Source organism: Trachemys scripta, chromosome 2 (genome assembly GCF_013100865.1).
Source record: "Trachemys scripta elegans isolate TJP31775 chromosome 2, CAS_Tse_1.0, whole genome shotgun sequence".
Classification (NCBI taxonomy): domain Eukaryota; kingdom Metazoa; phylum Chordata; order Testudines; family Emydidae; genus Trachemys; species Trachemys scripta.
In genome coordinates, this window is record NC_048299.1 from 89856270 (window position 1) to 89882968 (window position 26699).

Consider the following 26699-nt stretch of genomic DNA (forward strand, 5'->3'; position numbering starts at 1 on the left):
GACCATTATTTTGCTTTCCAGAAACACTTTTTAAAATTTCCTCTAGAGTAAAATCACAATATTTGGGGTTTTGGTTAGCCTTCAAGGACAAGGTTGTGGCTTACTCTGACCTGCACAGTAGGGTAAGGGAATGTAAGCTACACCCTTACTCCTCTGTATGGGCTATGTACATCATAGGTTATAGATAGGGCCTTACCAAATTCACGGCCATGAAAAACACATCATGGACTGTGAAATCTGGTCTTTTATGTGCTTTTACCCTATGCTATACAGATTTCATGGGGGGAGACTAGTGTTTCTCATATTGGGGTTCCTGACCCAAAAGGGAGTTGTAGGGGGGTCACAAGGCTATTGTAGGGGGAGTCATGGTATTGCCACCCTTACTTCTGCGCTCCCATGAGAGATGGGTGGCCGGAGAGTGACAGCTGTTAGCCAGGCACCCAGCTCTGAAGCCAGCGTCCCAGTGCAGAAGTAAGGCTAGCCGTACCGCAACCCGCCCTACAATAACCTTGAGACCCCCCTCACAATTCCTTTTAGGGTCAAGACCTCTACAATTACAACACTGTGACACTTCAGATTTAAATAGCTGAAATCATGAAATTTACGATTTTTAAAATCCTATGACCGTGAAATTGACCAAAATGGATCATGAATCTGGTAGGGCCCTAGTTATAGAACTGGGAGGAATGCAGCTTCCATGCAGCCACCACTCCCCTTCCCGCACAAGAGGCTGGGGAAAGAGCAGGCAGGGACAGCAAGTGGGGGAGCCTTGACTCTGGCACTCCTGATGGCCAGGAGGGGGAAGTAATCTGTGCAAGGTAAAAGGCTGGTGTAGATTGCTTACCCCCTGGAGCAAATGTACCTTCCTCCCATAAAAATGTTGTATGTATTGCAGACTGTATTCGTGCTAACTGTATTTTCATATAATGGAATCAGAGTTGCCTTCCAACATACATGTACTCTCCAGTCTTCATTTTCATATGCTAGTAGAAAAATCTTAGAAGGTTTTTTTTAAATTACCCTCAAGACTTTGTCATCTAGGTCATGGTTCTGTTTTCTAAAGTGGTGGGAGCATACAGTTACTGCTCCCGGTTGGTGTGTCTTGCCTGGTGTATTGTAAGCGCCTTTAATTTGATGGTCGCTCTCTATTTTTATTTTGTCATGTTTAGCTTCCATTAAACAGTTACTTGTTTTCCTCTCCAACAGCCCAGTAATAGGAATATTTTGGCAGCAACATTCATTATTCTCCACATTCTCCACTTTCAATACTCCCCATGTCGTCTCGTTAATATTTGTGCCATCTTCCCAGTCACATGTCCTTTGTTTTGTTCATCATCACTTGCTATGTTCAGCAGTTACCCTAAACAGACGTAGGCATCTAAGTAAATAGTAGTAAATATTTATATCATTATAGCACCCAGAGGCTACAGTCAGGTTTTTTCAACTCAAGCTTTTTCACATCTTACATCCAGAACAGGTGTTGAATTTGCTGTTATCTCAGAAATCATTTTCCTTGCAACTTAGATTGATGAGTGACTCCTTCTCTTCCAAATCCTCACTTTCCCTTGATGTAGCTGCAGTTTAATTTCCTTTTCAGTTTGCTTTTGAGGTGAGTCATACATACATGACTGTAATTCATGTAAATACACATTAGGCATTTGATTCTCTTTGTTGATTGAAGAATACCTGTATATTATTGCAGATAAATTAGGAATATTGGACTGGGGTGATGAAAGGTTCTTCCCATATGCTGCCCACTCCACCATGCATCCTATGTGGTTTATACTTCCCTGCTCTTCCTCACCCGTTTCTTTTGTTTTATGCCACTTTACCCACACAGTGACTTCAGAACTCATTCCAAAACCTCAGTGTCATTTGTAGGGCATACATACCTAGAGAGCTGGAATAGGGCTATCAGCATGAAAAGAAAGCCGAGTCAACTTTATTTATTTGACAAATCTACAGTTGAACCTGGTAAACAATGTTTCTTGCCATAAAATGTAAATTATATTTCTAAATAATAGGCTTGATTCACTCCAAGGTTACTTTGGCTTCCATTGATAAAACTCAGCATGGAGCATCCTGGTGGCAACAAGACCCTCTGGATGGTGGGTTGTAGCAGTGAATGACACTTACAACTTCCTGTCCATTGGGCTCCTGTCGCCAGCCAGTACAGCTCCAAAAGTGATGTCTGAGCATAGGTAAATGGACTCTTGGGACATGTGCTGATTCAGTGAATCTTCTGGGCAGCTACATCTGACACAGCTTCTATGAAGCCTGGCTTGCAACTTAATATTGCCCTCCACATATGAAGTCCCCAATGCAAACACTGTGTGCCCGCCTCCGTGACTGGATTCCCATTTGCGTAAGGTGGCCCTGCTGGCACTAGGAGATACCATGTGTTCTTTGTGCCAACAGGGTGAATTGAGCCCCACACTTTTGGTTGAGGGCACCATACTAGTGAAAAAGTGATATTTTTGCCATCAGCAGATGAGAGCTGTGTCTACCAGGCTGGCAGTAATTCACAAGAGTTTTACAGCTTTTAGACTGAATGATAAGGTGGACTCAAAGCTCAGAGGCACAAGTGCATTTTACTGTCTATTTTTATTACCTATGCGCTGTACAAAAAACATCACACCTGATATTTTATCTCCTGATACCTACCATATAAATACCCTGTGTCGATATTACACCTTTGCTGTGTCATTGCTCATCTTTTCAGGGAATGCTTTATTTTATAACCTTGATTCTCTCTTTCTCTATGTAGTGGCATCAAATCACGCTATGGTATGTGTAACAGCATCCCATCAGCCCAGTCCTCTAGTCTTTACTCAGGCAAAATTCCCACTGACTTCATTGCTAGGTTTGTCTGAGCAAAGACTGCAAGATCAGGCTCCAAACCTACACATGGGCTCACTGGATGGGTGTTTTACCTTTGACTTCAGTGGAGCCAGGATTTCACCAAAGAGCTGCACTAGCAGAACTGAATGCTGGTTTTCTTGGTGAAATATTTCTTAGATTCTTGCAGGAGCCTGCACTGTGTTATTCACAATGGGCCAGTTCTTGGCCAGGTTGAAATCAGTTTTGCATATACTTCAATAGGACCAGGATTTGGTCCAGCATATAATTCACCTAGTAAGTGTCTCTGGAGTACATGAGCTGTATCATGTATAATTCGGTTTAATTTTTTAATTTGTAGCTACCTCATCCCTGAATTCCCAGCTTCAGCAACTTCAGCATCTTCAACAGCTCCAGCATCATCAACAGCAGCAGCAACAGCAACAAGGGCAACAACAGCAGCAGCAAACAAGCCAGCAGCAGCAACAAGCTCAGCAGACACAACAAGCCCAACAACCGCAGCCACCACAACAGCAGCAACAGACACCACAACAGCAGAACCAAACGCAGCCCCAGAGCCAGCCCCAACAACCGCCAGCCCCGCAGTCCTCAAACTCCCCTCAGAAACCCAACCAGTCACCAGGACATGGCCTTCCATCTCCACTCACTTCTCCAAATCCACTGCAGGTACGATGGTCCCTGGTGAATAGAAATCTCTACTGTGTAGCAATGAATAGTAACTTTCTCTCTTCTGGAAGGCAGCAATCCACTCGTTGTGGGGAAAATAAAACGCACACTGCATGTTCTGAGCATACACACTGATCAGTGTCAGCTAATTTGAATCAATCCTTTATGTGCATGCTGCTTTTGGCCAAAAGCCTGTTTTAGGAAACTAGAAAAACAAAACAAGTGAAATTCCTAGACTGAGTGCTTCTGAAGGGCAAATATTATCTTTTGCTCCTGAAACAAACATCGTAAGCTCCTAGGTGAAACAGGCCAAATTCTTCTCTGATGTTTCTCCACTAGGTTCGTGGGTGTTATAGCAGAGATCAGTTTGGCCCACTAATCTCACCATCTGCTATTTTCTGAAAGCAGCAACAAAGTCAGCTGCCATTTAAAGTTATTATGCTCCCAAAATGATCATTATTGTACATTCAGAATTCTGCTGTCATAACATACGTGTTCAGCATGCTTTAGCTTCCACTATTTCCAAAAAGTTTCAAAGCAGAGGGTAGGAAAGGTGTCCTTTCTCTCATCTCCACATTTTATCGTTAGTCTTATTAAGAACAAAAGCTAAATTAAACAATATTAAGACTCCTATGGCGGACCACAAATCCAGGGTTAAATCCATCCTTACCTACTCACCCCACTCTCATGTCGGAAATGCTGGGGGCAATAATAGTTACAGTGACTCATGTCTCTTTTTGTTGTTCATAAGGCCTTTTGTTGACACATGGCTAGACATAACTGTGTCTACTTGCACAGACTGGGCCACATTCTTCTTCCAGCTACTCTGGTTGTATACTGGTGTAACTCCATTAAAGACAGTGGAGAGCTACTCCTGATTTACAGAGGTGAGAGGAGACTCGGGCCCGCAGTACTTAATGATCATATTGAGTGCTATTGCACATTAACTTTAGAAGTTTTAGAAGATGAATATACAGTACTGCAGCCAGAGGGCTATATATAAAGGCATAACAAGAATTAATGTTTGGGAGTTAGAGCCAAAGAAATTCAAATTAGAAATAAGGCACAAATTTTAACGGTGAGGGAGATTAACTATGGGGACAAATGACCAAAGGAAGTGATGGATTCTCCATCTCTTGATGGCTTCAGATCAAGACCTGGATGCCTTCTAGGAAGAGATGCTTTAGCCAAACACAAGTTATTGGACTCCACATAGGGGCAATTGGGTGAAATTTAATAGCCTGTGTCATAGAGGAGTTCAGACTAGACTCTAATGGTCCCTTCTGACCTTAAAATCTATGAATGTCAGCTAATGTGTGCACAAATTTCAAACAGCCAGCTACAACTTTATCTATTGGGGAGCAAGAACTCACACTAACTTCAGTAGTGCAGGAACAAACCCTGTGTGCCTAATTATTGCATTGTATATAATACAGTATGTACAGTCTCCTGGTGTTTGGAAATCCCTCAAATTTGTAGAGGTAACTGATATAATAGGCTTACAACTCCAGCAAAGCCACTATGATCCCACTGGGCACTTTATAATTAATTAGATTCATGACTCTACACTAGACTTGAAAAGGCATTGGTGGATATTAGAACTTTTGTTCATAATATTTCTTAATACGAAAAAAGTATTAAGCTCTATTTCAGCCAGAGGCAGGTGAAGCAGCAGTGCTCAGATCCAGATTAGGGGTTGAGTATGATGGGGCCAAAGTCTTGCAAGCAGTTCCAGAAAGTTTTGTTTAAAAAAAAAAAAACACTCTTACAAGATCAGTTGTTCTTATTTGAATTTCATCATCTTGGATCCAAACCCCACAAGAGCAGTTTTGACTACACACATAACTATGACTGTGAATACACACAAGGAGAAGATCTCTGGAGTAAAAAGGTGCTGTTTTTATACAGTCACTTTTCAGAGTAGAACTGTACTTTAAACAACAACAACTAGAAATACTGCAAAAAAAGGTTTTCGTTTACTTTATTTTATAAACTTTGCCCAAACTATGGTTTGTCCACACTATGGTTTCAGGCCTGTTCACCTTGCATCTTTAACTCTATAATGATTTCACTATTTTCAAATGCTTTTTGCACAATTATTACAATTGGTTTAAATGAGGCACTCAGCCCTGTCCATGCTGGCCAGTCAGATCAGATGCAACCTCATTAAGACTAAACTGAATAAAAACTGTGTTTTAAAATGGTTCAGCTAATACACTAAAAGTCCATTGGAGACAGATCCTTACTCTGTGAGCCTTTTCTACAGCAAAGCATAATGCTGCTAGAGCTCCTACTGTGTATTGTGTTAAGGGCTACTTAGGCACTACTTAGTGCACAGTCCATCATGTTGGAGAGGGCTCTGGGACTCTTTAATATGCAGATTATTGACACATAGAGACAGAAATAGCTCCAAAGGAGCTGCTGTTACATTTTATTGTCTCAGTGCAGCTGCCATGCATGCACGCTAAGTACATTTTTTATATGCTACTAAAAATGCCTGTTAGCTATTTGCTTTGGAAGTTACTGTGCATTTGGTCTTCTAAATAAAAACAAAAAACCCATTTTTTAATTCTGTTTGTTAATTTCCAACCTATCTCAAATCCAGCTGAGCCAAAACCAGAACCTTTCAATCTGGGAGCCTTTACATTTTGTGTGGGCTCCTATTTCAGTTCCCCAGATCCAAACTCACTTGCTGGAGCGTTGGCTGCAGATCAGATCCAAAACTGCAAGGGGAATATTTCCCAGTTCTGGTAAAGGGGAATCCAAATGCCAGTGAGAACAGTTCCACCTGAGATTTCCACTAAGTAGGACTAAGATCTAATGAGAACTGTTCAAGAGATGTCATCAGCGTTGAATCAGAACTTAATCCTTAGCCCTGATGTGGCCTCGAACCTTAAACTGAACCTAATCTGGATCTGAACGCTCCTTCCTAGGCCCATCTCTGATCTAAAGGTACAGACCAATATGACTGCAAAGTTTTAGTCAAACAAAGTCATTTTTCACTTGGAGGAGCACAAAGAAGCATGTCACAGCAGTAACTTCTCTTTGTGCGAGATACTTCTATGGCCTCCATTAGCATAGTATCTGAGCACCTTGCAATCTTTAATGTATTTATCCTCACAACACCTCAGGGATAGGGCAGTGCTATTATCCCCATTTTACAGATGGGGAACTGAGGCACATGGAGTCATGACTTCTTTGAGGTCACACCAGAAGACTGTAGTGGAGCACAAAACTGAACCTAGGTCTTCTAAGCCACAGGCCAGCATCCTAACCATTCCTTCCTGCCTCTCACTCTCTCCCTTTGTTTAGAATTTCTTTAAATTTAAACGTAGCTGACCCATTTTTTTATTTTAATGTGTTTTTAATTAATTGTATTTAGTGCCGCTGAAAGGTGCCAGACTCAGGAATCTAGCACTCATGTTGATGTTACTCTGCCAGGGATCTTGGTATGTGTATCAGATTATAACATGGGGATGATGATGCTTGTGCACCCCCATCAGGCCAGTCACAGTCTGACCTGGGGATTTTAAGGGGTAGCCCTATACTCTCACCCTGCCTTGAAGAGTTTGAGTTCTTGATAAGTTTAAGTATTTCTATGATCATTTCTTTAACCACTAAAATATGGCTATCCATGAACAAAATAATTCTCTTCAAAAAGATCCTTGACCACATGCCTAACTTTATACACGTGAGTAATCCCATTGATTTAGCCTGCGAACCTTTTCTACAACAGAACATAATGCTTCTAAACCTCCCTAAATGTATTGTGTTAAGGGCTATTTAGAGGACAGTCTATGATGTTATTCAATACTTTGGGATTCTTTAATATGCAGATAATTGATACCCATACAAATGCCTCCAAAGCAGCTGCTGTTTCATTATAACTTCAGTGGGACTACTTGCATACTCAGAGTTAGAGATATGTTGAATCATGGCCTAGACTAATGGTAAACTCCTTTTTGTCAAGCAAAATTTAACCTTTCAGACCCCAATCCTGCAGTCTGATCTGCAAAGACGAACCTTTACACCTATGTGGATCTGGTTTCAGGACTGGATCTAAAGTTTTTTTTTTTCTTTTGTACAAGTAAACTAGCAATAGCATACAGCAGATATTTGGCATCACCTTATCTATCTACTTTATAATACCTGCTTAGAATGTATGTATGTTTGTTTGTTTGTATGTCTGATGCTTTAACTTAAAAATCGACCTGGAACTAAATTCAAAGATATTATGGCCTCTAAGGTAATGATCTTTATGAACTAGAATGAAATGGTTTTTGTTTGAGGAATATTAAGGGAATAAAGATCAACTAAGTTAAAATTTGACAGCTTAAATTTCATTTCTGAATTCTTGATTTTTCATGTGGGTTTTATCTTCTTACATTATTCAGGATCTGTCTGAGAGATATTAGTTTAGAACAATGCAACCTCAAAAGATTGTCATGAGAAGACAGTAATTCAGAAGGATGATTGCGTTTGTTTCAAAAACTCTGAAGGATAACAACAATTATATCTTGAAATGTACAGATGCTGTCATGTCTTCAGAAAGAAAATTAAATGAAAGTGACTTGCTTAGGTATACCTGGGTGAGGTGCTTTCTCTAGCTGATCAGAAATTAATAACGCTGATACACTGCACACTGGCTAAAATTCTCAGCATGATTCTTGTCAGATTGTTCTGTAATATTGCACTATAATTCTATTGCTATCCCTTATTCAATTCAGTGGACTGGATTGCATTTACAAAAAATATATGTTATTTTTTAGCAAGTCTTACCGTTATTTTATAATAGCAGAGGAGAAATCCCAGTTTTGGTTATTCCACTCTGTGGGTGTGGGTCTGGTTCTGCCCTGACTACAGAGGTGTGACTCCTGATTTACACTGATGTGAGTGAAATAGAGCTGAATGAGGTCCATAACTAATCTCTAAAGGACAATATACCAGATGAGAATTGCTGGAGTGGAGCTGCCTTCAACCTCATCCAAGGAGACCCCTTACATTCCCCTTTTACCCAGACTTAAAGGGGGGTAGTTGGTGAAGGAGGAGTTTTGGGGTTTGTTTGTTTGTTTTTGTTTGGTTGGTTTTTGGTTTTATGCCATCTGAGAGCAGGGGATTTCTCCCCGAGATAGCTGCTGTCAGATTCCAGTTGCTTTGTACCAATTGACTAGCACAAAGGAGCCAGAACAGGGAAGCAAATCTAGCTCATTTGGGACACACAGCGGAAGACTTCAGTTCTATAAAATTATTGGCAGCTTGGAATAAATATAATTCTGATCCTGGATGGTCTCTGCTATTGAAAGGGACACTATGCCTGTTTTTGAGAGACCACCATGCTGAAATTTCAAAGGATAAACAGCCACCTATTAATGGGCAAATCCTGAGGACTTGCTATTCAATGAATACTTTTAGGAGCCCTCAGGTCTTGATGATTTGCAATATAAATTCAAGTTAGAGAATAACTTAGTCCATTATCGGCTTGGCTGCAAGAACAGGACACTTTGTGTTGACAACAGATGTTTAAATCTGGCCCCAAAGACAAGGCTAGCTACTGGTTGAACACTGACCCAGGTGTTTGAGCATTATGGATCAGTTGAACCCATCCACACCTATATCCTCAAAATAAGATCCCCACTGAAGGTGGAGAATGATCCCAACTAATTTCCACTGCTCTACTCATGGGCAAAGTTGAACAGACAAACAGAAAATCCCCTGTGGAGAGTCCCAACTGTAAAATTATTCTGACTGTATTAAGAACTCTGCACCAAACCACCTTTTTGTCACAGAAGCCTACATACAGTAACTGAAGCTGAAGAAGGAAGATGATAGGTAAAAATAAATAAAAAAGAGGGTGGAGGGGAAGAAGTGGGGGGGAAGGGTGGATGACAACAAAAGCCCGCCAAATAAAAGCAAACCGTAGGCTGGCGAAAGAAAAGTCTTCTTCAGATTAAATTTTCATGCTAATCTTAAATAATGTATTTGGCACCTCGATATTTTTATAACAAAGAAAGAGAGTCAGAAAGACTGAAAAACTCAGCTATAAATGAGGGAGAGTATGTACACAAATGCCTGGGGCTCCAACAGGCAAAAAAAAACAAAAACAAAAAAACCCCACAAGTATTCAAGGGTTAGTTTCTCATTAAAAAAAAAAGGGAGCTCAATTCAACATTTACTGACATTTCCAGGAATTTATTACAAATCTTTGAGATCCAGGAGGAACAACAAAGTTTATATTGCTTTGAGAGTGGCAGGGAAAATAATTAATTTACAGAGGGTGCAGTTATTGCTCTGTCTTTCTGTCTGTCCATATTTACAGTTCTCAAATTGCTGTATACTCCTTTCATTCATGTACTCCAGATTAGTTAAGATCTGGATTCTAAAACCCATAATCATACTGGGTACCACCTTACTGGCTGACTAGTCACATTGAAATTAATTGGATCACTTCCAGTGTAAGGTACTACTCAGTGTGAATAAGGGTGGTAGAATCTGGCCCCAAATGATTGAGATCAGCTTGACAAAACACTATTTTGTAAAGATAAATAGTGAAGGAAGTTCAGAAGATGTGAATCGCTCCTCTACATAGGACTGGGGACTGGACTAGCTGACCTCTTGAGATCCCTTTGATTCTATGATTCTTCACTTTTAGTACTGGTTAGAAGTGAGATAGTGTGCCTTTACAATACGAGAGATGATAGAGGTATCTGAGGTACTGAGAGTTTTAATATGAGTGAATTTGTCAAATGATGCAGCAATCATAAGTCGTTTTTCCAAAAACTTTGGGAAAGTTTTTGCTTTTTACATTCAAATAATAGCAGGTTGCCTCATCCATAAGAATTGTAATTAATTGGCAGTGTCTCTCTGAAAATGATTTTTCCCTGCATTCAACAAGTGTCATCCACAGCCATTTGCAAACACGAATTTTGAAAGTTTGCTGCAAATATACTCGATACCATCCTACCTCCTTCCAAAAATAGATAAAGAACATGTCATTGTTTCATAGGGTTGCTTTTTCTACTGAAAAATAGACACAGCTGAAGCCCTGTTCCTGAGAATTCTGATAAAATTGAAACGATTTTTTGTGTGTTTGGATCAGATCCTCATCTGGTATAAATGGAGCTATGCTATTTTCACCAGCTGAGATCCAGCTCCTTGTTTCAAAATCTCTACTGAACAATTTTCTTGTCATTGATTGGACATACTCATGCACAGCCCAGCCCAAACCCATTAACATTGCAATTCTAGGGCATTGGTCCCACCCTTGCTAATTCCTTAATTCTCTTGTCCCCTTGCTTTCACCACCACCACAGTTCTTCCTCCAGATATGCAGTCCTTTAGGGGTAGGGTAACTTACAGTATGCTGGAGAAATTCATGCATCATTTCCAAAAAGTAGCACTAGCCTTCTGGGTCTCCTCTCTAAAATTGCTACCGAAGCCAGCTATCACCAGAGCCAAAGGCATTCCTGCTCCACCTCTGAGTCAGTCAAAGCTGGTTATTTTAAAGCTAGATAAAATAAGTGTCAGGATATCTTTATCAGATAAAATTTACTGTGTTTTGGTCATGCTTGCTTGCTATACAGTAAGAGATGAGTTCACATCTTTCATATTAATCTCTGCCCTCCTTGTTTCCCTGGAGAATGAGAAGGAGGAGGAGTATAATACAATACTTGGAGCTTATATACTACCTATAGAGATGTTAGAGAATTTTTACAACACCTGACTACAATGAAGTAGATATTATTATACCCATCCTACAACTGTATAAACTGAGGCACAAGGAGCTTTAGTGGTGTTTGTGTGTGGATACACAGCTGTCAAGAGCTCAGGCAGGAACAGAACCTGGGAGGCTTGATTTCTAGTGTCCTGTTCTAGCTACTGATCACTTTCGCTACCAGCATGTTCATATTTTTGTGTGGTGTCATGCTCACAATCCTGGAAACCTTACGAGTTCTTGTACTGCCTGTGATGCGCTGTTGACCCCCACACCAGCCCTGAAGAGGTTAAGGTGGCTCAAAGGCTGCACCCGAGGGGAGAGTGAGGCTATGGCTACAATAGAGAGCTTACAGCGGCACCGTTGCATCAGAGTAGCTGCACTGCTGCAAGATCTCTAGTGTAGACGCTTTAAGCTGATGGGAGAGAACTCTCCCATCGACTTAATTAATCCACCCCCAACAAGTAGCAGTAGCTGTGTTGGTGGGAGAAGCTCTCCTCCTGATGTAGTGCTGTCCACACTAGTGCCTAGGTAGGTGTAACTTATGTCGGTCAGGGGGCTTATTCACACCCCTGAGCGACGTAACTTATTCTGACCTGAGTGTTAGTGTAGACTAAGGGTTGGCTACACTTGCAAATGTAGAGTGCTGGGAGTTAAACCGGCCTTCGGAGACAGCAGCAGGGAAAGCGCTGCCGTGTGTTTGCACTGTCAGTTGCAAGCACAGTGGCATGGCCACATTAGCAGCTCTTGCAACGCTACAGAGAGCAGTGCATTGTGGTAGCTATCCCAGTGTGCAAGTGGCTGCAACGTGCTTTTCAAAAGGGGGGGTGGAGTGTGACAGGGAGTCTGTTGTGTGTTTGTGGGGGGAGAGACAGTGTGTTTGGGGGGCTGAGAGTGTGTTCGCATGCTGTCTTGTAAGATGAGACAGCAGCAGACACACACCGACACCCCCCCCCACTTCTCTCTCTCTCTTTCTCTCTCACATACACACACACATGCACGCATGCACAAACGCCTGCCTCGGCGGCGGCAGCAGCAGCAACATTCCACAGTGATGATTTGCTTTGTGTCCCGGAGCAGATAAGCATGCGGGCTGTCAGAAACGGAGCTTTGAAAGGGGATATCCGCATGCCTGCAGCTGAGTTCAAAACAATGAGAAGAGTGGCCACTTGACTTCAGGGGATTATGGGACATTTCCGGAGGCCAATCACAGCGCAGTAATGCAACACATCATCCACACTGATACCTGGGCATTTCAGCCGTGGTGTAGCAAGCTTTATGCTTCTTGTGGAGGTGGATTACCAGGAGCGCTCCAGCTGCAGAGTCTAAGTGCCTTGCCAGTGTGGACACCTCAGGAGTTAGGGCGCCCGGGGCTGATTTAATGCACTCTAACTTGCAAATGTAGCCAAGCCCATAGCCTCAGACTTGGCTGACAAGAACTAATTGAAGAAGGAGCCCAGCTGGACAGGGGCAGGCTGAGCTTGTATAAAGTTGAGAGCAGGAAGTTAAGAGCAGAAAGGGGCTGCAGGGAGAGAGTCCTCAGTTGGTCTCTGGGCACAAAGAGGTGGATAGGAGGAGACCAGGTTGGGTAGGGCGCAAAACCCCTGGGATCCCATCCCTGACAGAAGGGGTTTACCCAGAGGAGTGATGAGGAAGAAAGCCTGTGAAAGACAGAGTAGGAGAAAGCCCAAGTGCTGATACTCAGAGTAGCAGATGGGCCTGGGTTGCCCTACCAGACACTGGAAAAATGTCGCCGGACCAGTGAAGGCGGCACCTGGACAGCTGATCTGGAGAAACTTTAATACCCCTAATGGGGAAAACTATATAGTGACCTGTCCTGAGGGCTGCCTCACAAAGAGAGAGCACTGCGACTCCAAGGGGCGCCTCCAGTGATGAATGAACTCCATTACACTGCCCCTCTAGGGAAAGTTGCCAGATTGGGAGTTTTGGAGAGGAAGTGCTGCATTCACAAGAATTCACCGTCTACACTGGAGCACTCCCCTCAGCCTCTGTACCCATTCTGTCCTTGCTCTCGAGTGGCGCTGTCAGCGAGGAAGCCAGTTATTAGTGCCAGCTTTAGTGGTGAAGCTGTATGGGTTTGATCCGACTGCCAATAAAAACACAGACAAAATTCCCTTGGTGCAAAATTCAGTGGTGCGAGATTGAACCCTCTCTTTGTAACCTTCCAATTTGGCTCTCTTAACCATTGTTAGTGTATTTGAGAGTCCCAACGGGGGCTCTGATTATTTCAGCCCTATGTGGAAACAGCATTTTGTCTTAACCGATGGATAGGTAGAGATCAGCAACACACCACAGTTCAGGTTTCTGCAACAAAAAGTACATTAGTGCCAAAAGAAGTACAGTTAAGGGTCCTCTTCTCTTCACAGCTGGCTTCCTCCTCCCAGAAGCTTACTACTATTTTGGTAGTTGAAGCACTCGATCATCACATTGTAAGGCTGGTGAATGCTGTATTTAAACAGAACAAAGAGAAGTTTAAGAGTTCTGAAAAGGAATATATAAGAGAGTGTCTTCATTCCCTGAGGAGAGCTCCTTTCAGTTGGAGCACTGGCTACCTGGTCCATCCAAGTATACTCTGCAGGTGTTGTTATTTTCAGAAGCGCAGAGAGCATCAGTCTCTGACTCGCATTTAAAGTGAAAGAAATTAATCTTCAAGCCAAACAACTGGCATTATTAACACCCCAGAGGCTGAGTCTAATACAGGAAACCATTTGCCAGAGAATTCTTGAAAGCAGGGGAAAGTAGAGCTGGCTTCCCCAGCAATTTCTGGATTCTGAAAGGAGAGTACTTAATAAACTCCCTAAAGCAACTAGAGTATTTAGTAAACTGTAAAAAAATAAAAGCAAAAATATTCCCCAGGGCAAATTTTGGAAGTGATCCATATCCCAAGAAGTCTTACATTTCCAGAGCCTCTGTAAGTGGTAGGATGGCTATTCCTGTTGATGGCACAGTAAGCCTCAGGGATCCCAGTGACAGAAAAATCAACACAGCCCTGAGACTTTCTTTTGTAGCCAATGGAACTATCTGTCTGTCATCAGTGTATTAGTCTTATGTCTCCTGCTTTTCATCACTGGCTCCAAAAAGTTAATAAGAACCTGGAAGTATCCAGAACTAGTGGCTTATCCTCCCCACCCTCACATTTTTCACACAGCCACAGGACTCTTTAGGTGAACATTTTATAATATTGTCCTTACAAAAGAATCCAAGAACAGAAAAGCAAGGGCCCAATGAACAATGTACCTGCTGGATACATCCAAGAAACCTCTTTCCAATCTGACACTTAAAGGAGAAGAGTTTTTATATGTAAAATATACTAGGGAATGGCATTAATTTACAAAAGAGGCCATGGAATAAAGTCGTTTGAAATCTCCAAGCCACCTCTTGATGCACATTTATTGGAGACAAACTAGAGATATTATAATCACAGGGGGGAAAAACAAAAGGACAAGGAGTAGAGATTAGGACTGGGGTTTTCAAAGCTTCTAAATGATTTAGCAGCCCAAGTGCCATTGAAACATGTCCTTACGTCACTTAGATGGTTTTGAAAGTCCCTTTTCAATGATGAACAATGGGTTGCCTCCAGTTCTGGCAGTTCTGTGGTTCCACGAACTAAAAAAGTTACACAAAAAGGTAGGAACATTTTCATTCTTGTTTATGTAATGCCCTACAGATTTGAGGATATCATAAGTATTCTAATTATGGACTTCACCTAGGGCCTTTCCAGAGGAACAAAGAACCTCCTCCTATGAGTGCTAAATGCCCTCAATTCCCATTCAGCAATTAACACCTCATAGGGTTGGGCCAAAGGGCACTTTCTTCTATTTAGGGAATTAACTGCAAGTGGCTTGTTTTTAAAATATATTGGAAGCCCTCAGTCTTTCTAGCCCTGTGAGAAACATTTCCTTCTGCTTGGAGACACATGGCAGGGGTGCTGGAACAATGTGTACTGTGGGGGTGCTGAGATCCATTAAACCAAACAGTAAACCCTGTGGATAATGCAAACCACTTCAAGACAGGGGATGCAGCAGCATCCCTAGTTCCAGCACCTATGACACATGGGCCAAGTGAAAACAGGCAAATGGTATGAAATTCTCTGAGTAACTCACTGAGTCTGATTGGAGAGCAATATCCTGCAGATGTCATAGAATTAAAGCTTCATCTTCACCTCACAAGGCTTGCTTGGCTTTCAGGTGCTGACGTAAAGAAAAGGGCAAAGCGCTCTGCTCTGAGCTTTTAAAAGTTTTAAACTAAGTCTTTTCAGCAGCACTGCAGAGCTCTATCCAAGTGTCCACCTGTGGATTCTACTGGCAGCTGTAGCAGATTTAAAGAAGGATGAATGTTAAAAAAAATAATAATGTTTTTTTTTAAGCCGGAATGTTTTGAGAGAGTGACTAAGCACAGTCCTGAAGATTATGAAATTTGCTTAAGTGTTAATGGGTTGATTGCTGAGTTAGAGTCTGCCGTCTTTACTGGAAATTGATTGACTGGTGCTGCAGGTCTTCACACTTTATGCTCGGATTTGACTCGAAAATTCTGCCAAGTCTTTTACTCTGAAATTTATCTTAATTAGATCTGAAAGACCTGCCACAGCAGAATAGTCACACCGATTAAAATGAAAAACAGGAGAAATTACTGATCAAATTAATCATAATGTCGGGTTACAGCTGTAGGTCTGATGTAATTTGCCACTCCAGTGAGTTACATCGGCCCAGGCACAGGAAAAAGAGCTGGCTTTATGCTGATCTGTAACACCAGCCAGCTTCGGGCAGCCCATCAGGACGCTTATTCCCTTCGTTCTCTTGGCTTATTCTGACCTCAGTACTGCAATGAGAAACAAATAAAGCAAAAAAGAAATTTCCTTTTATCTGAGTGGTTGCACTGGAAAGGTGAGCTGTAAGAATCTTACTTGTTACATTTTCTCCTCTCCCCCACCCCTTTACTTTCATTTGAAGTAACCAACAATTGATTACATGTAGAATGAAAAATCAAAAGATCAGAGGGCATGACATATAGTTCCAGCTAGGAAAAGAGTCCTTTTAAAAGCTCCAACTGGAAGTGTAGCTGTTAAACTAGGGACAAGTTAAATAAATGGATATAAAGCAGCATGTGAGAGAAGGGGAGTCCTGGCAGATAATCGATCAATAATCAGACTTGACATCTCACAGATCTAGATGAGCCTAAGATTTATTTTTAAATCATGTACTTGCCATGTATTTCATTGTGTTATACGATAGGTAAAAAATAATTAGGGCCCAACTCCTGGTTCCATTGAAGTCAAAAGGAGTTATACCATTGGACCAAGATCTGGCTCCATCTGAACCTCTTTAATCTGGAAATCAGGTTGAGCATCTCTCAGGAGAATGCCTGTTCCCATGAGATTTCTAGCATCCTTGGTGTCAGCACTGCTTAAACGATTTTTAGAACAATCTGTATTACGGTACTTAAGTATTTTTGCTTCTGATCCCAGCCAAAAGCAGGAAGTGAAGAAGTGTGCATCTATTAAAAAAAGGAGGGAAAGAAAGAACCAAAAGAAAAGCTGAACGTCAAAAAAATGTCAGGCCTGGGCTGAGCTGTGAGTAAAGGGAGTATTTACTTTGAGAGTGAATGTAGAGCTTATGAAAAGTGAAGTACTGCCAATAAGCTTCAGTCTTGATATACAGTAACTCTGCAGATTGTGTGGTGGTATTATATTATGACTAAGTTGACCATACACCTCACTTTTACATAGGATGTCCAAATGTGCCAAGACTTATTCAGAACACCTAAAACATCTTGGTGGTTTTGGTTGTTTTTTTTTTGTTTTTGTTTTTGTTTTTTTGTAATCAGTTAAAACAACTGGGGGTTTTTACATTTGTTCAAGATTTATTGCTATACAGAGTAGAATTTGGTGGTTTTGCCTAGAACAAACAGTGCAGTGGAACAAGTGTTCAGTGAGATGAATAGTGTTTGGAATGAAGAGAAAAGTACAGATGCTATCAAAGCTGTTATTTTCCTCAAAGTGACTGTTAGTGACATTTGTTCAGTGTTTCATGACAAACTCATGTAGAACACTAACTTGCTAGAAAAAGTCCCACTCTGGGAAATATGTAGTTGCATCAGAAGGCGGTAGTTGTGACACCACTTTTGTACGGCTATTTCATGACCCTAAAAATGTTGCCACAAAATATGCCCATTTTTACTTTTGCAAACATGATCACTAAAACCGGTCAGGAATTTTCTGTCACAATGATTTTTTTGATGGAAACTGCAGTTTACATATAATCAAAACTTTCCAAAGGAAATGTTATGATTTCATATCAGGAAAATCTAAACAAAACATTTCATTTTAGGTCAGCCTGAAGCAAAATATTTCCATTTGTTAAACAGAACCAAAATATTTCATTTTGAGTCAATTCAACATTAAACCGCATCTGCTTAGAGTGATACAGTGCCTTAAGAGAGTTGTGATTCAAGTAATTCATGCCCCCATTCTTTCCTGTGAGCCAAGGGCTGTATCTGGACTACATCTCCCATGATGACTTGTGGTTTCCTCTCTGGCTGAACTGCATGATGTATCATGGGAAATGTAGTCTGGCCAGGGAGCCCTGCCCAAAGGGAAGAATGATTGCATGAGGCACCTGAATTACAGTTCACATGAGGCACATCACCAGGATAGGCAGATTCCGTTTACTGTCGAACTGACTCAAAGCAAAATATTTCGATTCAGTTCAACACACGGAAATGAAACATACATAGGAATGTAGAAATGTTTTGCTTTGACAGAAAATATTGAAATAAATCATTTTGACACCTTCTAATTGAAATTTTTCAGAAATTTTCATTTTATGAAACTTTTTGATAATACAACTTTTCATTCCAATTTGGGATGAAAATAATTGTTGAAATATCTGAATTTCCTGTGGAACAGAAATTCTCTATTTCACCCAGCTCCAAATGATCATCGTAGATATGGCCAAATGGCCACTGGGGACTCAGATTGAAAAAAACAATTTTATGTTTGTGACAGAAATTAGGATTTGAAGCCAAGTTTCCAGAAATGAAAGACTAAGTGCATTAAACCTCTGCACCGAATAGCATTGTTTCACAATGTTTTTGACTGCTGAAACCATTGAGCTAGTAAGGCGGGAGGGAAGATAAGATTATTTTATTTTATTTTAAAAAGACTTGTGCTTAGCCCGCTATTGCAAAAGCATTGCACACTCATAACAGAGAAGCAGTCAGGCTCAGGCGATCCAAAGATTTTAAAAAATGCAGGTGATCCAAAACACCAAAATGACACCCAAAAGTGTGGCTCAATAGCAGCAAAGAATTTACTAGCAAAGTAAGGGGTTCAGTATATTTCCTTCTCCCTGATAACTGTCAGTTTACTACCCTTTGTAGCTAACTTTCCTTCTTATTTGTGGTCTCATCCTGCAGCTATTTAAGCCAGTTGGAGTTTTCCTGTTGCTTTTAGATGGAGCAAGGTCAGGCTCTCTCTGACATTATGAAATAAAATCTAACCTTATGGAATTATAGCATCATCTTTTTTTAACCCTATCCCACCCACAAAACATGTTCTCAATACAATCAATGGGTATATTTACAATATTTACAGTACACGTAAATACAAAACCCACAAAACTGTAGAAAACAAATCCATTCTAGAATCATTGCTGTTTCTCCCCAAAGAAGTTTGGGGTGATGTGTATGTTTTAGGGAAATCATTGGTATTTTAAGTTTACATTCATGGATATCAATAACATTCATGTGTCCCGTGGGTCCAGTCCTGCAGTTTTTGCAACTAAGGCCTGCAGGACTGGAACCTCTGTTTCCTCTACATAGAATATGAATGTTCTGACTGGGGTTTCACTCTATTCTCATTATTGATACTTAAAAAAAGTTTTCTTGTAGAGTTAACATTCTAAAACTAATATACACAGGGAGGGCAATGTGGTCTAGAAAATAAGGCATTGGAGCAGCCATCAGGATATCTTTGTTGTACCCCCAACTCTGCTATTGACCTGTTATGTGAGCTTGTGCAAATCACTTCACCTTTCTCTGCCTCTGCTCCCTGATTTTCTCTGATTCTCCATTTGTCTGATCTATTTAGAATCTGGAAACTCTTCTAGAACTACAGTCTTTTACATTGTTTTGGTGCTGTGAAATGGGGCCTTGATCTCAGTTGGATCCTCTAGGTACGACTGTAATACAAATCATACTCCTACTATAAAAAGCAAGAAAATTCAAGCGGTCTTGTAGGCCCCCTCCACCCTCTGATGTTTTGCCACTGCTTTCAAAGGAAAGAGAATCAGGCCCCTGTTTTGTTTTCACATATGAATATGTTGAAGTTTCTGTCAGCAGCTGATCAGTGTGCTGTCAGATGCTCTAATGAAAGGTTTTCCTAAAGTTAATTTTCCTACTCATAATACAATAACCAAATTTGCTTTAACACTTGAAAAAATCCATCCATACTAAAGAGAATCAGTTGCTTAATCCTAAAATTAAAGGTTATTGCATGCAAGAGAAAATAATTACATGCTCAAAGTATGGAAAAAAGAAAACTTTTTTAATATGTAGGTATTTGTATAATTAAAGACTAATCAAGCATGAAGGCTGCTGACTAAACCAGAAAATGAGATTGTTGGCAAGCAATATTGTAATGTAAATGCCATTTTTGTTTAAGTACTAAAAAGCTGGAGGAATGATATCCTGAACAGATTAAAAGCAAACAGCATTGATAATAAATATTTATCAGATTTAAAATGCAACACACAGAGATTTTTATATTTTACATGCAAGATTTATTTACGTTGAAATATTCAGTCACTTTTCAAAGGGTTCTTAACACCTTCACTTTAAAAATTGTTGAAAATGCAATTATTCACTAGGAAGAGCAGCAACTTTTTAGGGCGCAATCCTGCAGACCCGTCCCCATGTGGACGCTTTTAAACCAACCCCAAGGGGGTTGCTCTCATTTAACTAAATCAATTTAGAAACCAGTTTAGTCACATCGGTGCTGCCTAAATCTTATCCTGAAGTGGACATAAATATATATTTTACAATGGTGCAAGACAATGCAGTGAGAAGGCAAGAAAATGAGCACCAGTTCTGCCCCTGTCTCCACCCTTTCTCCCTTCACTGGATTGCTTTCAGAGTTAGGCATCACTCAGCATGATGGTGGGTAACAGAATGATAATGGGTAACAGAATCAGCACCTGAGCACGGTCTGAACTTGCTACATTTGAAGCCAATTCAAAACATCCTTTGACCTCAGTGAGAACAGGATCAATCCCCATAGTGACAGGATCTGATTAGACAACTGACCTTAAACTAATGATGTCCTTTGCATTAGATCAACTCCTTTCTATTTCAGTGTGATGAACTTTTATATGTAAGCTGCTGTTATCTCTGTGCTCATTTGCCATTTAAAATGAGAATTCTCTCACCTGATTATGACTGAGAGCCACAATTGCATGGCCACTGACAAAGATGTTCAGGAAACTAACCAGAGGGAGTTTTTGTAAAGTCACATATAACATTATGAAATTTTGCTCTATCCTTGTACAATTCCACATGATATCCTTTGGGGTAGAGGCATATGGACAAATTAAAAAAGCCCAAAACGAAGCCTAAAGCTAGTCTCTTAAATAAGGAACCCAGTTTTCAAAAGGGTTGAGCACTGAGCAGCTTCCACTGACTTCACTCAGAGCTCCTGGGTGCTTGACACTTTTAAAAATCAGGCGACTTATTAAAGAACCTATTTATGGACTTAGGAGCCAGAACTTTAGGCTAGTATTTTTTTTTTAAAACCTTGGCCTTGGCTATCAATGTCACAGGGAACAAAGACAACTTTGTTTTTAAATTCCAAAATTAGAAGTCATTCAAATAGATTTATACAATACCCTGTGTGTGTTTGCATTACTAAGGCCTTGACTACACACAAAAGTTACACTGCTTTTACTACACAGTACAGTTCAAGCTATGCTACTCCCCTAGTGAGGATGCAGTTATACTGGTATGGCTCTTGCCATAAGCTAGTCACCTTACTGGTATAACTGCATGCACACAAGGGGATGTACCTGTGTGTGTGTCAGAACCCTATACCTGAGTGACAGACAACATGATAGCCTTTAGGCTTGCTGGTGAAAATCTTTATTTAATATATTTTTCTCCTAATGTGATAGTAATATGTACTGATTTTCTGAAGATTACTGAGCATGTCAAAGATGTGACAGTTCACTAAATGTTCTCTAACTTTTTACATAACATACTCCTGGATCAAGTGCATGTCATGAGACAGTTTTACTCATTATTTCTGGGAGAGGGAATTGCCAAGTGGAACATGGTGAAATGCAAATTCTTTAGAGACCGAAGCATATGCTTTCACAAGTCATTAAACTACAGTGCCTTGGAACACAAGTGGAGATCTCTGTGTTACTTATCCTAGGGTTCTTCAGGTCAAAGGGGGAATGGAGTCAGCAGAAAGAGAAGCAGTCATATACAGAAAGAGCCATATACAGACGTGTCAGCATATACATCTGATCTGCCTTTGTTACGGGCATTACTTATACAGCAGCCATTATTGCATTATGAACTAGCCACTGCATACTGACCAATTTCTTGTCTCACGTAACACATGTTAATATGGAACGCCTTTATAAATGAATTCACCCCAGAATGAAAGGTAGAAATACTGCCTGTCTGGCTTTATACTCTTTGGAAACAACATGTTGGGTGCACAACACTTTTGAAAATGAGGCCACTTACCAGGGTGCCCAAATAAAGACCTACGAGCCAAACTTTAGGCACCCAGTTTTGAAAATCTGGCCTGATTTTCTAACTAAAGTGTTTTCTTTTCTAAGTGATAAAAATAAAGGGTAAAATCCAGGCCCCAGTGACTTCTGGCTAACCCCAGATGGATGTAAGTCTGGAAGTAGGCCAAATACCACCCCTCTAATGCCTCCACCTCATTTGCCAGAACCTCCCAGTAAACCTTGCTTGCCCTTGGGCTCCTGACTTGTGTCAGTAGCTAGGCTGCTGGGCTCCATATTCAGAACAAAGGTCCTTGTTGTTGTCTTCAGTGCTAGCTAAATCCTGTTAATGATTCTTGTTCAGAGCATGTTAGTTTTGCTAGCTGCTTCCTGGCAGAAAGACTCATCACACTGCATTTGGCCCCCATCACCACCCTGAAAATCAGTCTGGACATCACAAATACTACCCAGACATTTAAGCAGAAAAAGCTATCTTGTGCCGTTACCCGAAGGCTGCTCACTAGTGAAGTGTGGTCCATGCAGTAGGAAGCTGTTTCTTAATTTCTGCCAGGGTCTTCCATCCTATCAATGATAATGAGCTCACAAGGAGACTCGTCATTAAGAAGAAAAAATAAATCAGTGCACTTCCCACTCCAGACCTTTTTGATCTAATGAGAGGTGATTGCCTAATGGTTGTTCTGTGCAGCCCTGAGAGCCACACCAATCAAATGGCCTACCCCCCTGCCAAGACGATTTACCCCAATAACAGGTTTGTCAATGGCCAGTGGGAATAGGGTGACCAGATAGCAAGTGTGAAAAATTGGGACGGGGGTGGGAGGTAATAGGAGCCCATATTAAAAAAGCCCCAAATATCGGAACTGTCCCTATAAAATTGTGACATCTGGTCACCCTAAGTGGGAACCACAGTACCACCCTTGGTAAGTGGCCTGCCTATCCTACCCTACAATCCATTGCTGTCTGAGATGCCTGGCGACCTTTTTTCTGTTCTCTTGATTCTATAAGCTCGGTTATAAATTAACCCTTGAGGTGGTTGTCCATCTTGTTTGAATACAGATGATCAGTTTGCAAACTAAAGGGTTCCAAATAGAGCTGAATGAATAATTCACAGCGAGTACTTTAGTTAAAGCATTTAGACTAATTTCTGTTTGAGAATTGGCTGCCAGTCGTTTATCATTATCTCACATTTATCTGCGATTCTAAATTATTTGCTGAAAAATTCTATGGTTAATTATCGGCTTGTAGGTTGTTCACAAACAGTTCATTGTGAGTGTTCCAAATTTAAGCCTGTTACTTTTTGGTTGGACATACAGGTGGTATTGTGTCTGTTCCCTGATTGGATGAGAGATCTTGCAATTTTATCATTGCATGTGCAGTAGGTTTTATGTAAGGGTGGTCGGGCTTGTTTGTTTGTTCCATTTTGCATGTAATATTTTAGGTTATTTTAAGGAAATATTTTTAAAGGATGATGGATACACAGATATCAGATATGAAATACATATTGTATATGAATATGATTATAGCTGGTCAGAGTTTTTATAAAGAATTGGTTTCTTGTGAGAATAAAGTATAAACTTTGATATATGTGTCAGAAATCATTTTAATAAAGCTACAGGCTGAACTTCTTCTTGACAATAAAGTTAAAATAAATCCCAAAATAAATAAATGTCCCCCTATCTGTAACCTTTCTGCTGCCCATGTCCAATGCAATTGAGATTTTTATGAACAGAACTTGACTTCTAAAGATACCAGTTCTGAACAGAATGTAAAAAAGAGGAATTATAGTTTCTGAAAGTAAAGTTTTAGCCTTATTGTTGTGATAAAGATTTTCCACCCCTGGCCCTTTAAATATTGAACTTAGACTATAAAAATATCACTTCTTATTGATCACATGGTTATTAAAGTCAGTCAAATGCTCAATTTATATGTCAAACACTTGTAATATTTCCTGTAAATATTAGAACAAAAGAAGAGGATGATAATACCATTGTGTGCAGTCACATTAGATTTTTTCAGCTTTTCATCACTGAGAAATAATAAAACTGTCATCAAGAATTACATTAAATTGCCAAGCATTTATCAAGACTGTCTAACTTCATTTACACTTGCATCATATATGCAGAGCATGTGTGTGTCAGTATATGTGCACAGATACACTCAAATATACTGTACATATCAGAGATGTACACTGTATATAGTGTATATTCTCAGTCTCTCGTCATTCTCTTTTCCCCACCCACTTTCTTTACCCCCCCTCTCTTTCTCAGATTTTGCAGATTTTCATCCCTTGAAAGGCACAACCTATTTGTGGGATCTTAAGGAGAACAAAGAAATGCAATAAATCAACAGATATTAATTAAATGTGAAAGGCAGATTTTAAGGCACCTTCATTATATATTGCTTCTAATGACATTCAAGAGCGCTTACAGGGGAGGTCAGAGTAGATATCCTTAGATCCCCCAGGTTCCCCCAAGATGCCTTTCCATAACCAAATGCTTTCATATGAGTAATCGAAAGAAACCTTTAGTCAACCACTGGGGAGTCTTTACAGCCAGGCTTCGATTGGAGTCTGAGTGCAGGCCTGTGAGCAGGAGGTGTTTGTAAGCATTTCTAATGGCATTTTGATGTACATGTACAAAATTGATGTCGGAAGGATCATTGTAAAGTCCCAAACAGTGGAATATTGAGGACATTTTCAGGTGGCAGTCTGATTCTGGCTGGGTGAGCCCAGTATATTTTCTCATGTCACAGTTGATTAGGTTCACAGGGAAGTGGAAAGAGTAAAAAATTCTCTTATTACTGCAGCAATGCCATATCAGCCTCTTTTCCCTTTGAATGCAACATTAGTTTTTGTCCAGAACTCTAACTGCTTTCTACAGTTTGGGGAATTGTAAAGCAGAAACAATTTTCCCAGCTAGGCTGACCTTCACAGTAATGAGAAATGACTGGAATTTCTCTCTATTTCTCTAACATTTGAGGGGGGAGGCTGGGTAGGAGGAATATGTTTGTTTTACCTGATATTATGTTGTGGGCGTCTATTTGGCACTTTGAGCCTAATTTTTTTCCATTCAGGAGATTACATGGACTGTTGCACCATCTGACCCAGTAGTCAGACCGCAAGTGTATTGAGAAACGACAGTAATGCACTTTAAGCCTTTTGTTATCACAACAGAGATGGCATTTTGTTTCGGCCATTAAATGAATGTATATTTTTCTGATGGGGATGGCTATTTTCATTTACTCTCCAACACTTATTTCAGGTGGTGAGTAATGGTCTCGAGAAACTTAAAATTCATTACGAGGCTAAGATAGATCCAGTCTCTCATGCCCTTGGAGTGTAAGATGGATACACACATTCCAAATGTACCCTGCAAATCTGGTGTTGTTATCGTACTATGTTATGAACCAACTGTTGGAGAAAGATGGGACAAATCTACTTCAATAAAATGCCCATTCTCATGCAAAAGTGTAGGCATCTCTAAGCACAATGGGAGCAGCAATACCTAAAGGAAACAATGGTTAGTCAATAATATGGTATTGTAGCAGCATATTCACAGGGCATGTTGGGAATAGGTGTGTTTTCTTTACTTTTTGGATGAGAATGGGCATTTTATTGAGCCAGGTCTATGCCGTCATTCCTCAAGGATTCTGGGGTCTCTAAGAGTGACCAGGACTGACTAATAGGAGACTTGGGCCATTTTTATTTTTAAATTGTCTAAAGACAACATACAGACTGGGATCAGTATTAACAGAGGCTTTTGTGTCTTTATAAATTAGCATGGACAAAATAGTCCAAATTAAATGGCACTGGCTCAAGCCTTTGCCCGCAAATCAAACTGAATCAAACATGAACAGTGTAGGTACAAAAACATTTAGTGGTTTTTCCCTAAATTTTCTCTGGTTCTAGCTAGTCCAGTCGGTGGAAATGGAGAAATACCACAGGAGAGGCTGCCCCTGCCCTTTTTCCAGTCTAGATGCAAACAGAAAGTACTAAAATTCTCACAAGACTATGACATCTCACAAGATTTCCAGGATAAGGATGTCCAAACAAGTTGAATAAACATCCTATAAACTTTCAGATGCTTAACAAACCTGTAGACCAGGTTTGCCCATCAGTACCTGAAACACATTAAGAAATTAACCTTTGCTATCAAGTCCCCTTACCAACTTTGCAGTCCGTTAATATTTGAATTATACAGCCATTTGGTTAGGTCACTATATTCACCTACATTTTAATTAACCAGGCAGTTGTGCCAAATCCCAGCCATATCTCAGAAAGCCTGTGTAGCAAGGAGAGCTGTGCATGCTTAGGCATGTAGCGGTATGTCCTTTCCAAAAGGAATCCAAGGGTACGTCTACACTGGGGGGGAAAAAACCACGGCAGTCAGTCTCAGAGTCTGGGTCAATTGACGCGGGCTTGTGCTATGGGGCTAAAAATAGCAGTGTAGACATTCCGGCTTGGGCTGGAGCCCAGGCTCTGAGACCCTGCCCCCTCACCATGTTTCAGAGCCTGGGCTCCAACCCAAGCAGGAACATTTACACTGCTATTAGCCACCACATAATGCAAGCCCAAGTCAGCTGACCCAGGCTCAGAGACTCGCTGCCATAGGGTTTGTTTTTTTTGCAGTGTAGACATAACCCAAGTGTCACCAGTTTCTAAATATGAACCCAGAATTTAAACCTGCAATTTCACACTT

The 26699-nt window shown here is 40.6% G+C and overlaps 1 protein-coding gene across 1 annotated transcript in view; it reads left to right on the plus strand.

Annotated features, from left to right (window-relative positions):
- Nucleotides 1-26699, plus strand: part of POU6F2 (POU class 6 homeobox 2) — a 313115-nt gene that overhangs the window by 187782 nt on the left and 98634 nt on the right. Inside the window, exon 4 of the mRNA XM_034761232.1 lies at nt 3200-3525. Coding sequence (XP_034617123.1) covers nt 3200-3525 — 326 coding nt within the window. The remainder of the gene's footprint in view (nt 1-3199; nt 3526-26699) is intronic.